The 16,075-nt window shown below is 40.8% G+C and overlaps 6 protein-coding genes across 6 annotated transcripts; 3 read left to right on the plus strand and 3 right to left on the minus strand.

Moving 5' to 3' along the window:
- Positions 1-89: 89 nt before the first annotated feature.
- Positions 90-3,707, minus strand: FA14DRAFT_160836 (putative dolichyl-phosphate-mannose--protein mannosyltransferase). The gene has a single exon (XM_025498852.1). The coding sequence runs from the start codon at positions 3,343-3,345 to the stop codon at positions 586-588; it is 2,760 nt and encodes a 919-aa protein (XP_025356149.1). The 5' UTR covers positions 3,346-3,707; the 3' UTR covers positions 90-585.
- Positions 3,708-4,748: 1,041 nt separating this feature from the next.
- Positions 4,749-7,524, plus strand: FA14DRAFT_160837 (uncharacterized protein). Its single transcript, XM_025498853.1, has one exon. It carries the CDS (start codon positions 5,180-5,182, stop codon positions 7,214-7,216), a length of 2,037 nt encoding a protein of 678 aa, XP_025356150.1. The 5' UTR covers positions 4,749-5,179; the 3' UTR covers positions 7,217-7,524.
- A 1,298-nt stretch (positions 7,525-8,822) lies between these two features.
- Positions 8,823-10,964, plus strand: FA14DRAFT_145888 (putative high-affinity glucose transporter). The gene has a single exon (XM_025497295.1). It carries the CDS (start codon positions 8,873-8,875, stop codon positions 10,562-10,564), a length of 1,692 nt encoding a protein of 563 aa, XP_025356151.1. The 5' UTR covers positions 8,823-8,872; the 3' UTR covers positions 10,565-10,964.
- A 953-nt stretch (positions 10,965-11,917) lies between these two features.
- FA14DRAFT_155262 (uncharacterized protein) lies at positions 11,918-13,663 on the minus strand (the record flags this gene model as incomplete). Its single annotated transcript, XM_025497745.1, has 1 exon — positions 11,918-13,663. One exon carries the CDS (start codon positions 13,661-13,663, stop codon positions 11,918-11,920), a length of 1,746 nt encoding a protein of 581 aa, XP_025356152.1.
- A 641-nt stretch (positions 13,664-14,304) lies between these two features.
- Positions 14,305-14,799, minus strand: FA14DRAFT_184758 (uncharacterized protein; the record flags this gene model as incomplete). Its single annotated transcript, XM_025501405.1, has 1 exon — positions 14,305-14,799. The coding sequence occupies one exon, from the start codon at positions 14,797-14,799 to the stop codon at positions 14,305-14,307; it is 495 nt and encodes a 164-aa protein (XP_025356153.1).
- Positions 14,800-14,906: 107 nt separating this feature from the next.
- FA14DRAFT_179218 (uncharacterized protein) lies at positions 14,907-15,796 on the plus strand (the record flags this gene model as incomplete). Its single annotated transcript, XM_025500907.1, has 2 exons — positions 14,907-14,972; positions 15,404-15,796. 2 exons carry the CDS (start codon positions 14,907-14,909, stop codon positions 15,794-15,796), a joined length of 459 nt encoding a protein of 152 aa, XP_025356154.1.
- Positions 15,797-16,075: the final 279 nt, after the last annotated feature.

Below are 16,075 nucleotides of genomic sequence, written 5' to 3' on the forward strand. Positions count from 1 at the left end.
AGCGTACCTGCATTAAAAGTCCGCCTCAACGATAACGGTGAGGAGAGAATTGAGACCGTGATAATTACCATATGGATCATTACAAAACGTTTTGCGTCTGCATTAGCTTATATTCCTTAATTCGGAAAATCGGTAGCCTACCCGATGTTCTTATCAGGCACACATACATACAATGACAACGAATTGATTGGACGATGAATGGTAATCACGGACATTGTATCCGATTTGCTGAATAAGATTCGATCATCTTATCTATCTCCCCACTTTTATTCCACATGCTACATGAATGCATGATGCAGCCACATGATAATTTTGAGATGTCCTTGATCAACAAAGACGTATTGATAAGCCAAATCATATGCTCTTTACACCATATCATTAGAGCACGGGAAATCTCGTATGAGAAGCCTCTTTTGAGACACATTTTCGCACAAACTTATGAGTTGCAATTCCATTTTTATGGAAAAGAACAATGATAGGTACTTTACTGTTGTTGTTGTTGTTGCTACAATTCCATTTTCATCTTTCGTTTGATAAACAAGGACAAGACAAAACGTTTGCTTCAATTTGCGAAAACCTACCTCTCTAATCTTTGATATTCCAACTCTTTCTCCATTTGATACCCCAACGTGACCAAACCGGACCATCAATTCCCCATGCAGTTTCACGGAACCACCAAAATACTCCGATAACAAGTGAACAAAAGAGTACAAATGTGATATTCTTGATTTCTTCACTTAACGGTATTCTTGCTCCTTTTTTAGAACGATAACGTGCAGTTGAAGAATTCCATAAGAAATGATCCAATAAATGTGCCATCATCAAAACGGCAAAATATAACGTTGGAAGATAATGATGAATATAACAAACACGTGCCATGATCAAGAAAGGCAGATAATGCAAAAACCATCCTAATCCGGCAACTTTTCCGGCAAATACGAATTGTTCCCAATCTTGTGGACTTAGGTCGACAATCCTTCTTTGCATTCTTCCTTTGTACCATAGATATGTCATACAGTAAGCGATCAAACTTATGGAAGAGCCCCACCAGATCACCGGATTACCAATCAAGTAGTACTTGGTATTCGTATCGCCCCAACCGTTCATACGCAATCCGTTGTACAGCCATGGCCAATCGTAAGGCTTTGAGGCGAGAATGTCCTCCTTGTCTTGATCGGGGATCAGAGCATTGTTTGATGTCATCATAGCAACGTTCAAATGAACAAAGTCACGTAAAAAGGGTGATCTGTACAATTTGGCATTTCCCATTGGCAATCTAGGGTTGATGTGTGTTTCGATGTTCCAATACGTATGTTCATCTTTTGGATTGTTTTCCTTGTCACAGCTCACTTCAACTTGCTTCCAACCCCATTGCGGTAAAATTGCATTGGCAGCTCGTAGATAACAACCCAAATTTTGATGTTTAAGACGCATACGTGTGGTCAAGCTGTGTACGATATCTCCCGCCTTTCCTTTCTTTCCGGAATTCATATCGTCCACCACCTCAACGACCCAGTAGTCATTGCTATCCCCAATCTCCGCGCTACCATATCCGCTCACTTCCAAATTTTCCTTTGTGACGGGTGCTGGAAAGTTGTGGCTATGAAGATTACGCCCTGTCTGTTCGTGTACCAATCTGATAACACTGCCAGATCTGAGCATTTTTGGTGGCGGAGGATCGGTGTCATTGACTGATGGTAGTGGTGGATCTTCCCAAGGTGGCGTGATGATGAACTCGTTGTTGTTGTCGCGGTAATGGTAACAAGTGACTTGCTGTTGTTGAGATCCGACAGGGTATGTTTGAACGTGTGAATGGAGCAGACCACCTCCATAGCCCATATTTTTGAAGGTCACCTTACTGCCGTATGCAGCTTCAAGAGGTGCTTGTGCGAAATCGTTTCCTCTCAAATGTGCTTGGAACAAACTGGACATTTGCGCATCTCCCGGTCCTGATCTGCTCAAAATCAAAAAGTGAACTTTGAAGCTGATCATGTACACAGCCATTGGAAGAACAATTAAGCACAAAATACGAGCGCACCAATGCCTTGTATACCTTCTGACAGGCATCTTTAAATCTCCGAATTTGTCCCACAAATCCTCCATTGTGTACAAACCGACAAGAGCGGTAGCGAATAGACCGACCCATTTCACGCTTGCCACAAAACCGATACTGAATCCGGTAAACGTTAGCCAGAACCACCATTGTTCGCCAAACGATTCGTGTCGATGTCTGTGGAACATCAAAAGCCCATGAACAGTCATGAAAGTGAAACAAAGAAGCATGGAATCCAACAAAATAAATCGACTGATAACCAACCAAGCATTATCGAATAATACCATAATCGTAAGTGCATGTCTTGTACGCCAATTCCAACCCAAAGCTCCGCTGCTACTCCAAGCCAAAGGTACCATTGCAACTCCAAACATTGCCATGATCACTCGCATACCAACGTAATTGACATCGTTTGGGTATGTCTCACCACTTTTGAATTCGAACTGACCTCCATATCCGCTCAATAAGCCAGCCAATCCTACAAGCATTTTGCCTAGAGGAGGATGAACATCAAAGTAGAATTCATGTTTGAGATAATGCGATCCGAATTTTCCAAAATGAGCTTCATCCCAAACGACTGCATTATTCTTCCCTATACGCCACATACGTGTGATAAGGGACAGAACTGTATACATTCCCAAAATGCAAGCTTCATTTGTAAAGAACCGACGAGCGATCTCTAGCGGTGATTGAGGTGGCCTTTGTTCGGGAATGAGATTGGCATATTTTCCTCTTCCTGCACCATTTATCGTTCTTGCCCTATTGGATGCATCATAAAATCCTGGCTTTTCCAATGATGATTGTTGTCTAGCCTTTTCGGCTACTTTATCTTCCCCAGACATTGATCCGGAATGGTGTGTTTGCTGTAATTCGTAATCGTTATTCGCTGATTGATAAGCAGTAGATTCGTATCCGTTCGTTCTTCTATTGTCCGCGGTACCCCGTTCGCGTGCAGAGTTGGCAGATAGAGAAGGATGAAGATTGACTTTGGATTGAAATGAGGCGCCGGTGCCGTTGCTTGATTTTTTCTCAAAGCCGGGACTTGTTGTTGGTAAAACGGCTTGTCCGGATTCGTAAGTCCGAACGGTATCGAAATGCTCTTCTGTATAAGAATCTGAGTCGTTTCGATCGTATGTAGGATTGTAGGAAGAAGGTGAATAAGAAGGATCCGAAGGAGAAGGTGGTCCGATTTCTAAAGTGCTATAGTCTTGTCTTGATGAAGTGTTGATGTTGGATGTTGATTGCCGCGATGCACGTTGTGCTAAATTATTTGTTTGTCCGGCAAAATGCATCGAGTCGGAGCTGTGAAAAGGCCGAAAATCAAATCACACCTCACAAACAATGCAATTATCCGTTGTGCTCTTTCTTGTAATTCCGTTATTTCCTCATGAAGATAGGAATGTCACTTCAGAGTGCGTTCTTTTGTTCGGCGCCGTAACTGATTGTAACTCCGGACGTGATTGAATGAGATGAAGAGAAGAATTCTTTTTGATTCTCTTTTCCTTGCTCAAAACAGATGATGACGATGAAATGTGTAGCAGTATCGATCGTGTCATTGAATCAATTTTTAATTATTCCTGCAAATAGACTACTTTCATTGTTGCTCATGTGCTACTTTTAAAGTACACCCTTTTTCCCGCTTAATGGCAGTGCACGTCCTTTTCTTCTTCTTCTTTCTCTGCATTTTGCCAACACACACTACAGTATTCATATATGAATATTCAATCACGCGCCGTAGTGTACACAGCTTTGTACGCACGCTCTATCCCGCCGAAATCAAAGGCGCCGCCGCCGCCGCGCTTGGAATGTCTTGTACCTTCTTTTTTTCACGTCCGGCCAAAGGGGGAGCTTAGGGTTAAGCCGATTACGTCCATCTTGCTGGCGTGAAGATCATGTCAAATACACAACAATAGCAGACGGCCAACTCACTCTATGTAAAATTACTTGATGACATGATCTGATTAATGACCTCGAATGTTACCATCAGGGTCCAACTTTTCTTCTTTATCCCGAATGGAAAGGGTAGGGTTTTGATACTCAGAATGACTATGGCTGAATTAGAACTCGCTTATTGCCTTTGTGTGATCAAGAGCGCAGCTTATGCTCGGCTGTAGTGTATGTACTTGACACAAATTGGCTCACCTTTTTTTTTTTTTTTTTCAATCGTGTGGCTTGACATGTTATTATTAATTTGATGCAGTGGCACACTATTGTTCTGTTACAATACAATATCGCGGGCATTGCAATATAGCCCGTTTGGGGTAAAGAGAGAGAAAATGTGCTGTTATTTTAGTGGCATATAGGACAAAGACCAATTTCACCTGCCACAAAAAAAAAGAGTTAAAACGCAGCGCTGCGCAACTGTCAATCGGCTTACCCTACCTGATTTCTTGGGCGGCCGAGGATATAATGTATGATTTCGATCTGGTGCCTGATTCTCATTAATTGTATCTGTCATGAAAGATGATTCATTGGCTTTTTGTTATGATATCAGAATCTCTCTCAAAAGTGCATTCATTATGATCAATTGAAATGACTGTTCCTTTGTGGGTGTGAGAACAAAAATGTCAAACACGAACTCTAAAGGGAAATAATCAATCAAAGCTCGGTTCCTTACCTGTTCTTGACTTGCATAAGACAGATCTAGAATGCGTGCGTGTATGTGTGTGTGTGTGTGTATTGCGTAGGGTGTGGCCTTTTTTAAGCTTAGATTCAATTTCCGGCCAAACACGCATAAAAGAATGACAACACGCCCTGCTACACAAATTAAAATAAAAAGTGAGAAAAGAGTATTTTGTCTAACTGCCATCATCATCATCCTGTCTCATCAGGCAGTACACAGGATAGAATGGATTGACATAGGCTAAAAAGGGTAATCAATCGACACAATCCTATCCTCGATCCTCTTTTGGTTTGGTCGAGAGGTTGATTTCCGTTGCATTTTGCAAGGAGTAGCACAGTCAATGTTCCGATAGCATCTTTGCAATCGAGTTTCCCAACTTCTTTTCTTTTCTTCTTCTTTTATTGTACTGTACATAGCACAACGCACAGCTTTCTTCCTTTCAGCGCAAATCGACAAATCGCAACACTTTTACGTTTATAACCTTCTTTTCTTGATCAACAAGAATGGTCGCATCTACAAGTACACCACGAACATCAGCAGCACGTTCGAGTAGGACATCTGACGTAGATCAATTCACCTCGAATGGTACATTCAATCCACCACAACATGCTTATTTGGTCGATGAAACAGGAGAAGCATCATTCACATTTGTTTGCTTAGGCGTGGGAGGTGGACCGCTGGAAAATGATTGTTCATGCTATCTCTTGAAACCTGCACATAGGCAATGGACAGATGGAAGTGTGGTACTCGAAGGAGGATCGTGGCTAGGCGCTCTAACAAGGATTTTGGAAAACGTTGGACCGAATTCTGCTTTCCATGATACCCAATTCCCATCCGAGGTACCAGCAATACGTGCAGGATTCATTGGAAGTTTTGCGCATTCATTTTTGATATCTCATGCCCATCTGGATCACATCTTAGGCTTGGTATTAGGATCAGCAAGTTTACCGCAAAAATCAAATGTGTATGGATTGAAAGGTACGCTGGATAACATCATGGGAGTGTTTAACGGAAAGATTTGGCCAAGATTGGCAAGCTTTGATGATGATGGAGGTCCGGCTATATACAGACTGAAATCATTGGAACCACAAAAGAAAGCATTAGTGGATGATGATCTTTCCGTCTTGCCTTTCGCTTTGAGCCATGGCTTAAACCCATCCGTCGTTCCTGCTCCTCCAACTCCGAATCCATTGTTTGCAAGAAGACTATCTTTGTCTAATAAAAGACTTTCATTGCCTCTCAATGGATACTTTTCCACACCGTCATCAGCCGGAGCTGGCTACGGGCCTGATCGATCAAGTGGACTGGCAGGAAGCGGGGATAGACCAGTCTTTACGAGCCCATTTGCACCGGAATCGGTTCCTGTAGCGGCCGATACAAGCAATGTGACAATAAGGCATGCAGAGAATACACTTAGCACACCACCTCCAGAAGGAGAACCCAAAACAAAGCAAAGATCGGAAGTGGAGCCAGGGTCACCGACGTCGGGCATAGCAATGACAGCAAACAACTCTGTTCCACCTCCCACCTATCAATCCACTTCTGCTTTCTCACAAGCGATTGCCAAAGCATCTGCAGGCGGTAGCCTGAGATTGTCTTCTCTGCGAACACGAAGACCCAAGACTGCTCAAGGATCGGAAAAGGCCATCAATGCTCCCGCATCAGCAGGAGCAAATGCGCCTCCCACTGTAGATGAAGTCAGTTCACGCGCATCTTCCATTGTGGCAGGATCAAACATGTCAGGCAGACGAAATCTGGCTCCTCAACATGTTTCCTTGGAACCTTCATTTCCAGCATTGGATTCCACTGCCTTTTTCATCACGAATGAGAAAACGCAAAAAGATGTGTTATTTTTTGGGGATGTTGAACCGGATAGTGTAAGTCAAAGTCCAAGGAATGGTAGAATATGGACGCATGCCGGACAACGATTCGCAGAGGGGAAGCTCAACACAATCTTTTTGGAATGTAGCTTTCCCGCTTCTCATCCGACAGAATTCTTGTACGGCCATCTTTCGGTGGAACATGTGTTTGATGAATTGGATACGCTTGCAAGGGTGGTGGTAGCTGAACGAAAGCGGTCTAGGATACGCAAGCAAAGAAAGGCGGCCGATGTGGGAAAGAGTACAACAAGCGAAGGAGCTTCTAGACGAATTTATGCTTCTCAATTACCACAAATTCCTGCTTTGCATACTTCTGAAAGATTGATAACCGATGAAGAATTACGATCAAGCTTGGATGGATTGCATGTTGTCATCATTCACGTGAAGACGGCCTTGTTCCCTTCTTATGAAGCCACGCCCAGGCCTTCGATCGCATCAACGTCATCGTATGAAACTGCAGAGAATGGCGAACCAGCAAGTTCGAAAGCTGATACAAAGAAATCACCTTCGATCGGACGAACTTCTGAACGTGTAAATAGACCGATGGATTCACGATCGATGCAAAAACGCATTTTGCAAGAATTGGAAGAACGTGAAGAGGATATTGGTTTAGGTGTTCATTTTGTTATGGCACAACAGGGTATGCGAATTGATTGTTAGATGCAAGGCTTTATCACATAGAGATGTTTGAGGGGGTCATCAACAAAGCCTTTGTTCACACACACGCAAACACATACACCAACATGTTTTCTGATCTTTTTTTGTGTAAAAAGTGTATTTGTAATCGCCTTGGCAACGATTTGATGTAAGCAATGATTATAATAGTATTGACTCTGATCATGTGTGTGTGTTTTGGACATCAGGAACAAACGTTCACTTTGTACCTGTCTTTCGAAGTATATTGAATTATACTTCAATTTAGACTTTCTTTCGGATTCACGAGGTCCGGGCTCTTTTCTGTTCTCACGATGGGCCATTAATCTATCTCTTTGATGAAGATTTCCGATGCGCCACCGGACAATGATGGCTTGATTGGCTTATTCGGCATTGTCGTTTTCAATCTATCCTTGCTTTGTTTCCTTGGTTCAGGTACATCAACCGTAGGCAAATCTGTCTATTTAGGCACCTACATTGGCAGCGGAGATGAATTTCATTTGTTGGGACCTGCATTTGGAGCAAGTGACCAAAGAAGAGGATCATCATGATCATATATATGTTTAAGCGAGGGGACCAGCACTAGGGAATATGTTAATCTTTCCGCGGATGCAGATAGAGGATTCCACGGATGCGGATTAGGCACCATGTCTACAAGAAAAAGTACCTGCATTTGTTTTGGAAAGCTGCTTTTTTGTTTTGTGGGGAAAGAGCTGGAGAAATCTCCGAGTTGATCACAAGACAAGAAAATGAACCCACAAACTCAGCAAGGAGATTTTGCCTAAATATCTCAAAAAGTGCGGACGGCGTTTAAGTTTGCCGAAAAGAATGGAAAGACGCCATTTGCTTGAAATGAAGGTCAGGCAACACAATCAAAGTGTGGCTAAACACTATCGATAGACTAAAAAGGGAAGTGCGGAAGTGCGCGCCAGTAGATCGATTCGGCAAGATTGCTGTCAGAATATGTATGCAGCTAGTAAAACCACATACCTTGTGTGCTTTGCATTAGCGTAATTTTTTGTTTAACGATATGCAAGAGACTGTTTTAACCTTTTCCCTGTCTGTCTATTGTTCAATAACACTTTAATCCCGTGGAATTAATTGCATTGAATGCTCACTTACTGCTCTCTTTTGCATAAAGGACATCTCTTCAAGACAAGCTAGGAACCACATGCAAGCACCCTTGAAAAGACAAGGTTCATTTATGTATACAAGAGTGATTGAGTGCGGATGCTCCCCTCTAGTTCTTTCCGCATGCTTTTCGGACTTCTCTGGTTTGACACTCTCCTTTTCATTTCGGCCCTTACGCCGCTTTAAATATTTCCCCCTTCTTTTGCCACAAATAAAAGCTAAAAATTAATAAAAATCCGCTAATCAAATTCCTCCTGCCTTTTTGCCGTTTGTTGAACAGAGATCCCCTTTGTCGTTTAAAATTCATACACCGATATTCTGCGCTGTCTCATCTTTGATACCGCTAATCACGCTTGAGCCCTCTTTCCCTCTTTCCCCAAATGATTGGAATCAGAAATCCAATCAACATATAAATGCCCCCTTCATCCAATTCATCTTTGCTTGGGGCCCCACTTTGAGAATCTTTCCGAAAGGTCATCTTCCTCTTTCTTTCTCTCCTCCTTTTTTTCCCCTTCATTCTCTTCAAACAAAATGAAGACGATCAGTAATCCATACGTCGTCACAGCTTTGGGCTGTGTTGGCGGTCTGTTGTTTGGTTTCGACATTGCTTCCATGTCTGCCATCTTGCCAACAGCAAATTATAAAGTTTACTTTAATGGCGGTAATGATCCTCCTTCCCAAGCAGTAGGCAAGCCACTAGGTTGGTTAGATTCTACCGGTCCTTCTTCTGACGTTCAAGGTGGAATCACTGCTTCAATGGCAGGTGGTTCTTTCTTGGGTGCCATTGTTTCCGGTTTATTGACGGATAAACTTGGTCGTCGTAATTCCATCTTTGTTTCAACCATCATCTTTGTTATTGGTTCAATCATCACTTGTGCAGCTCAAGCAATCGGTATGTTGGTCGTCGGTCGTTTGATTTGCGGTTTCGCAATCGGTATCGCTTCCGCTCAAGTTCCAGTTTACATTTCCGAATTAGTTCCAAGCAGATTACGTGGTCGTTTGGTCGGTTGTCAACAATGGGCAATCACCTGGGGTATCATGGTCTTCTACTACGTTTCCTTAGGTTGCTCTTATGCTGCCCCTCAAGATGGTCGTCGTACGATCACTTTCCGATTACCCTGGGCTTTGCAAATGATCCCTGCCATTTTTCTCATGTTCCTGGTTCCCTTCATGCCACGTTCTCCTCGTTGGCTAGCAAGCAAAGGCCGCTACGAAGAAGCACGTCAAGTTTTGGCCTTGGTCCATGCAAAAGGTGATGTTTCTTCTCCTCTGGTTCTTGCAGAAATGAAGGAAATTCAAGACTCAATTGAAGCTGAGTCTGGTAAAGGAAGTGGATTCACAGACTTGTTCAAAGGAAGGATGTTGTACCGAATCCATATCGGTATCTTCACTCAAATTTGGTCTCAATTAACCGGTATGAATGTTATGATGTATTACATCGGCTACGTCTTCCAAATGGCAGGTGTGAGCGATACATCGCAAGCGGTCGTTTCAAGTTCGATTCAATATGTTATCAATGTTGTTATGACAGTGCCCGCTTTGATTTGGATTGACAAATGGGGTCGTCGTCCAACACTTTTGATCGGTGCAGCTTTGATGGCACTTTGGTTGTTCATCAACGCAGGTATTATGGCACAACATGGTCATTATGTCACCGAAGCAGAACGTCAAGCAGAAGGTCTTTCTCAATCCGTTGCGTGGCGCGTTGATATTACTTCTGGAAAGGCAGTCATTGCAATGTCTTACTTGTTCGTTGCATCTTATGCTCCAACTTGGGGACCTGTTTCATGGGTTTACCCACCCGAATTGTTCCCAACCCGTCTTCGTGGAAAGGCCAATGCAATTTCTACCTGTGCAAACTGGATTTTCAACTTTGCTTTGGGTTACTTTGTTCCACCCGCATTCGAAAACATTCAATGGAAGGTGTACCTCATCTTTGGTGTCTTCAACGTTGCCATGTTCATCCACGTGTTCTTCTGCTTCGTTGAAACAAAAGGAAAGACTTTGGAAGAAGTCGAAGAAGTTTTCAACTCTGGATTGCATGCATGGCAAACACGCAAACTTACAGAGACAAGTCGTGTCGAACAGATGGCTACCGCTATCGCACAAGGTGAAAAGGTCGAGAACCTTGATCGCGCTGTTAGCCCATCCGAACATGATGTCAAGAGTCCAGACTCTGAGCTTTCAGACAAGCAGCTGGGCGGCACTACTCATGTTGCTTAAATGCAAACATAGTTTTGATGAATGGATTTTCAAATTTGGGGCTTTGAAGAAGAAAAAAAAACTTCAGAAAACATTATTTTGGTCAATTCTTTGATCATTTCTACGACACAATCACGAGAAGCATAACGACAAATACTCTTCACATATTCCCCTTTTTCGTCATCATCTCCACTGTTTGTATCTCGTAACGAATATTCAACATTTTTCTAGATTCATGTTCCCATCGCCGTGAAAGTGAAATTGTAGGATGGTGGTGTGTGTTCTCTTTTGTCGCGTGTAAATGCGTTACACTTCCATACAGCATACTTATATAAAATTGTGTGACAATCTAATTCATCTTTGCTTGGGGGCTCACTTTGAGAATCTTTCCGAAAGGTTACCTTACTCTTTTTTCTCTCCTCTTTTTTTATTTTATCTGAGAATAATTATTGGTAACTTTGAGATAATATATTCATTAATTTCTTCTGAGTTGGTCTAGGTGTTGTGAAAGGTATCTATAAAGAAGTGATAAGAAGAAGTAGAAGTATAAAGATAAAAAAATCATTTTCTTGCCGATTCATTTGCCCTTTGAATCCAATCTAATCGTGGTTGTGTGAAACTTTCATAGCTTGTACTATCAAACCAAGGTCCATCACCATCAGGAGATCTACAGACGAGTAAGCGAGCTTGGTTTGCCTCCATATTCCACCCATCAAGTTTGATTGCACAATACTTTGCACTATTGTCATCATTCGGCCAAAAATAAAATTCTAAAGCCTTTGCCAAGTAAAAATAGATTTTAACGGGTTTCAATCCATCATTTGCCCTCATACTAAAGAAATATCCTCCATTTAGTTTTTTCTTGTGTTTCACCAAAGCTTTTGTATACATTATTTGAAACATTGTCGGAGTTCCTGGAAGATCTTGTGGTATGCCATCAATTAGATTTGGTTGAATGTCCTCTGCACTTGTGTTTGATGATTCTCCACCTTATTCAATATAAATTTAACGAGCTTTCTTGAGAATTGAAATCATTTTTGTTCCTTTAGGAGAGTTTTCTTTGCTTGTTGGAAGGTCAAAAACAAATTGTAATGGAACCTATTTACTATTCGCATTAAGAACGTTAAATCTAACGTTTACTAAGTAGTGACCATCTTGTAAAGACCGATATTGATAAACCGAATATTCAGAATTGAAATTTGCTCGGATAAAAATATAAAAACCTTTGGGTCTTGAAGAATATCCTAATTCGGTTATAATATCTCTTAAATCGGGTAATGTTATATAGTCTTTAGATCGGGCTAGGCTTGATCCGATATCTGGTTTCTATGTAATTCGCTAAGAATGCTCCTAAGTATTTTCATAATATACTATTTACGATAAACCGTTTAAAAGTCTATAAACAGTATCTCTATTCTCTATATCTTCAGGAATAGAGATTTCTTGAAATCCTAGGACTTTTGCTTTACGAACAGGAGTTTGTAAGTCTCCTACGGTTAACCAATCATATAATTTCTTGGTAAACTTTTGATGTATATCTGAATTCTTGACTGATGTTGAAAATTGAAATGGAACCGTGATTCTGTCTTTTGTTGTAAATAATTTGATTCCAGTATATAAAGAACGTTCTTGCTCGGTAAGATTGATAAAAACATTATCTTCTTGATTACTTAGACTACGCTGAAGATGAAGACGGACTTGAGAAAGATCTGTGATTCCAAGGGTTTCAACAATACTTCTTTTAATCGAAATACCATAAAAATTTGATGTGTGGAATCTTGGATAGTCCTTTTTTTCTATCTTAGCCAGTATGATAAATTCACTATTTAGTAAATGATCTCTTTTAATAGCTTTATAGCGATCACGGTAAATATATACTTGCTTTTTTGCCTGACTGACACAGTCTTGTGTAATTCCTTTAAGATTTTCCGGAATAGGAATACCTTTAGAAATACAATCTTGACAATATTTCCATAGCCAATCAACTCGAACAAAGTTAAACCAAGAAGATGATATTTTTGACCTCCAATGCTCAATTGCAATATTGAGATTAGCAGCAACATCTTCCCTTCTATCGGGCCTATCCAAACAACGGGTAGCATTTGCCCCTTTCACGTTGATAGCTGGTAATCCGAATTGTGCCCGAAGTTCCAAAAATTTTGGACATTTGTTATATGATCCAAACATAGCACAATAAAGAGGCTCTAAGATTGCGTTGCATAGATCTAAATCATCACTAGAACTTGTATTTGCTAAGACACCAAATTTGACCGTATATGACTTTTTTGCTAAATGATATTTGAGAGTTGTTGTATGCTCTGCGTCTGGCCATTTCTCCTCTACACAATCAAAATGTTGACCAAGCCGATTTTGAATATTTCGACTTTTTCCGACATAGATCCATTCAACTTCTTTTGCTTTATTTAAGCCCCAAAGAAGGTAAATACCGGAAAAGGAAAAACGATTGGTAATCCGTACTTCTTGATCAAGAAAACCTACTTCCTTATTTGAAATATTTGCTAAAGATAATAAAAATGCTTTTGAGCCTTTATTCCTATTCAAAGTCTGTAAAATAGATGTTGCAAATGACGTTACCGTAAGATTGAAACGTTCTAGACTTGCCTCTAAGATAAAATTTTCACGATTGCATAAAAATAAATCATAGAATTTAGAAGATTGAATCATTTGAATCGTTGAATAAACAATTCCCTTTACTCCTAACTCAATATCACATTTAGGGGCCTTGTGTGGAAGGAAAATAAAATTTGGCTTTTCATTCTTGCATAACGAAATCAAGTCTTTTTTGATAGTAACCGGAATATCATTTTGCTCTTCTTGTTCTATAAATACAGAATCAAGGTCTTCTTTGCTATTTGTAATATCATTGGATCCTTGAAAAAGCCTTATATAAAAGTTTTTATTGTTATCCGACTTTTCTAAGTCATCTAGCATAGTGGAAACTTGATGACTTGTAGAAGCCGAAGCGCTTGAAGTAGACCTACTTGAACCGGTAGATGAAAACCAAGCTTTCAACCTCTTTCCAGCCTCCTTATCTGCAGAACTGACATCTACTTTTCTTTTACCAACTTTAACAAACGTTGAAGGATCTTTGGGAGCCATATTGAAAACAAAAATTGATTGGAGTGAATTGATGATAGCGATAAAGAAGCAAACAAAATAGTATCAATAATTATATACATTCTTCTTATACTAATTGATAGAGTGATGGTGATTATGCACGCATGCATGCATGCATGCGTGTATAGGATTCTCGCGTTATATCACTGCTAGATAACTTGAGGTATTCCATTCTTAAATCTATATCTCTTTACCATTATCTTCTATCTATTCCTGGGGGTGGACGTCAGCCGCTTACGTTGACAATTGGGGTGGTATACTATAATCACACCTGCCTTCTTTGGTTCAGGTATGTTGGCAGGTATAAACGCTTCATAGTCGTTCTTAGGTGGTTTGTTCCTTAGTTACGCTTTGATCGGTCCTTCTTTAGTTGCAACTTGCGAATCAAAATATCAGTCTTTTGCAATTGCTTGCATACACTTGCTTCTCCACCGCTCAATACAGGCCCGGTAAAACCACAATCAAAGATGCAGGTCCTCATTACTGATTAATCTGGCCCGCAGTCTTGACGATGTCTAGATACAGTTTCGCAGAAGTTGCCATAGACTATAATGGTTTTCGTTAGGAATCTAATCTGCTGTTGTTGGAATATATTGTAAAATTACGGGAAAAGATATGCCAATTTACGAAGGTGCTGCCTGACTCAGCACCGAGAACATCAAGTATCGTGCTTTCCATGAGACTTGAACAGCTTCGCGATTGTTATTGAGAAGCTTGCGTGAGCCGTTCAATGTTGAATCACATACCTCCCATACGATAGCAGTTGCCTGCAAAGCGATTTGACGTGCTTCTTTTGTATTCTTTGCTACATTAATACCATCATCAGTAAGTGATGAAAGTACACCGTCAGCTTTGTCTCTTTGAGCTGATGCTTTTTGTAATACCGCCTTTGTCCGATCATCTATATATGACTTACTTAATTCGCCCAACGATTCTAGCAATTCAAAAACAGCAGAAGAGACCATCTTTGACCATGCTTTTCCTAATCCTTTGCCAGGAATCTTTTCAAGCTTTTCTGTTTCGCGTACATGAGCTGGGATAACGAAATGACCGCCTTTAGATTTAACGAACTCTTTCTCGGCTTTCTCTTTGGCTAAGTCTTCCGCCGTTTTAGACATGTAATGAAAGATTGTTGCTTCAGTTCTGGCTTTTCGAGCCAAGAAGATCAGCTTCGGAATACAATCATCTAGAATTGTTTTGATTTGCGCTTTTGCCGCTGTCAAAGATGCATCGTCCAAACCTGAAATTGGATTACGCTTTGCATCCTTACTTTCCAGTTGCTTCGCATTTGGTCGAAGAGCCAATGTTAAATTTGTGTATGTCTTTTATACTGATTTAATCAATGTTTTCAAATCGCCAAGGATTTGTTGAGATAATTCTTCAGAGCTCTTTTCTGTCAATCTTTCATCTTCAAGAAGTGACATTCATATGTTCTAGGACTTTAGTGGAAACACCTATACCGACGTTTGTAAAGCCGGTAATCTTCACCCCTTAAGGATTGCTGGTTAGGGGTCTAATATAGATGCCTAACACATTTAATTTAATGAAATAAAATTCGTCCACGAGTACTTTTCAAGTAGGTTTCTATATTAGATGCCTAGTAAGATTTTCAGTGTAGTAGTATGAACACATGTTGTCGGATCTTTCTAATAGGTTTTCAATGTAAACGCCTATTAATGGGTCTACCCACCCGAATTGTTCCCAACCCGTCTTCGTGGAAAGGCAAACGCAATCTCCACTTGTGCAAACTGGATTTTCAACTTTGCTTTAGGATACTTTGTTCCACCCGCATTCGAGAACATTCAATGGAAGGTGTACCTCATCTTTGGTGTCTTCAACGTTGCCATGTTCATCCACGTATTCTTCTGCTTCGTTGAAACAAAAGGAAAGACATTGGAAGAAGTCGAAGAAGTTTTCAACTCTGGATTGCATGCATGGCAAACACGCAAACTTACAGAGACAAGTCGTGTTGAACAGATGGCTACCGCTATCGCACAAGGTGAAAAGGTCGAGAATCTTGATCGCGCCGTTAGCCCATCCGAACATGACGTCAAGAGTCCAGACTCTGATCTTTCAGACAAGCAGCTGGGCGGCACTACTACCCATACTGCTTAATTGCAAGCATGGTGTATATAAATATAGTTTCCCCTCTTTCCATTTTGGAATTTGAAGGAGAAAAAAGTTCAGAAAACATTTTTAGTCAAATAATTTTTGATCATTTTTTACGACAGAATCACGAGAAGCATAACGTCAAATACTCTACATATTCCCCTTTTTCGTCATCATCTCCACTGTTTGTATCTCGTAACGAATATTCAACATTTTTCTACAATCATGTTCCCATTGCCGTGAGAGTGAAAGTGTAGGATGGTGGTGTGTGTCTCTTTTGTCGCG

The sequence above is a fragment of the Meira miltonrushii genome (assembly GCF_003144205.1).
Source record: "Meira miltonrushii strain MCA 3882 unplaced genomic scaffold FA14scaffold_2, whole genome shotgun sequence".
In the NCBI taxonomy this organism is placed as follows: Eukaryota; Fungi; Basidiomycota; class Exobasidiomycetes; order Exobasidiales; family Brachybasidiaceae; genus Meira; species Meira miltonrushii.

Excerpts from the sequence above, each read along its gene's own strand:
- FA14DRAFT_160836 (XM_025498852.1), bottom strand. The coding sequence starts at position 3,345 with ATGCATTTTGCCGGACAAACAAATAATTTAGCACAACGTGCATCGCGG.
- FA14DRAFT_160837 (XM_025498853.1), top strand. The coding sequence starts at position 5,180 with ATGGTCGCATCTACAAGTACACCACGAACATCAGCAGCACGTTCGAGT.
- FA14DRAFT_145888 (XM_025497295.1), top strand. The coding sequence starts at position 8,873 with ATGAAGACGATCAGTAATCCATACGTCGTCACAGCTTTGGGCTGTGTT.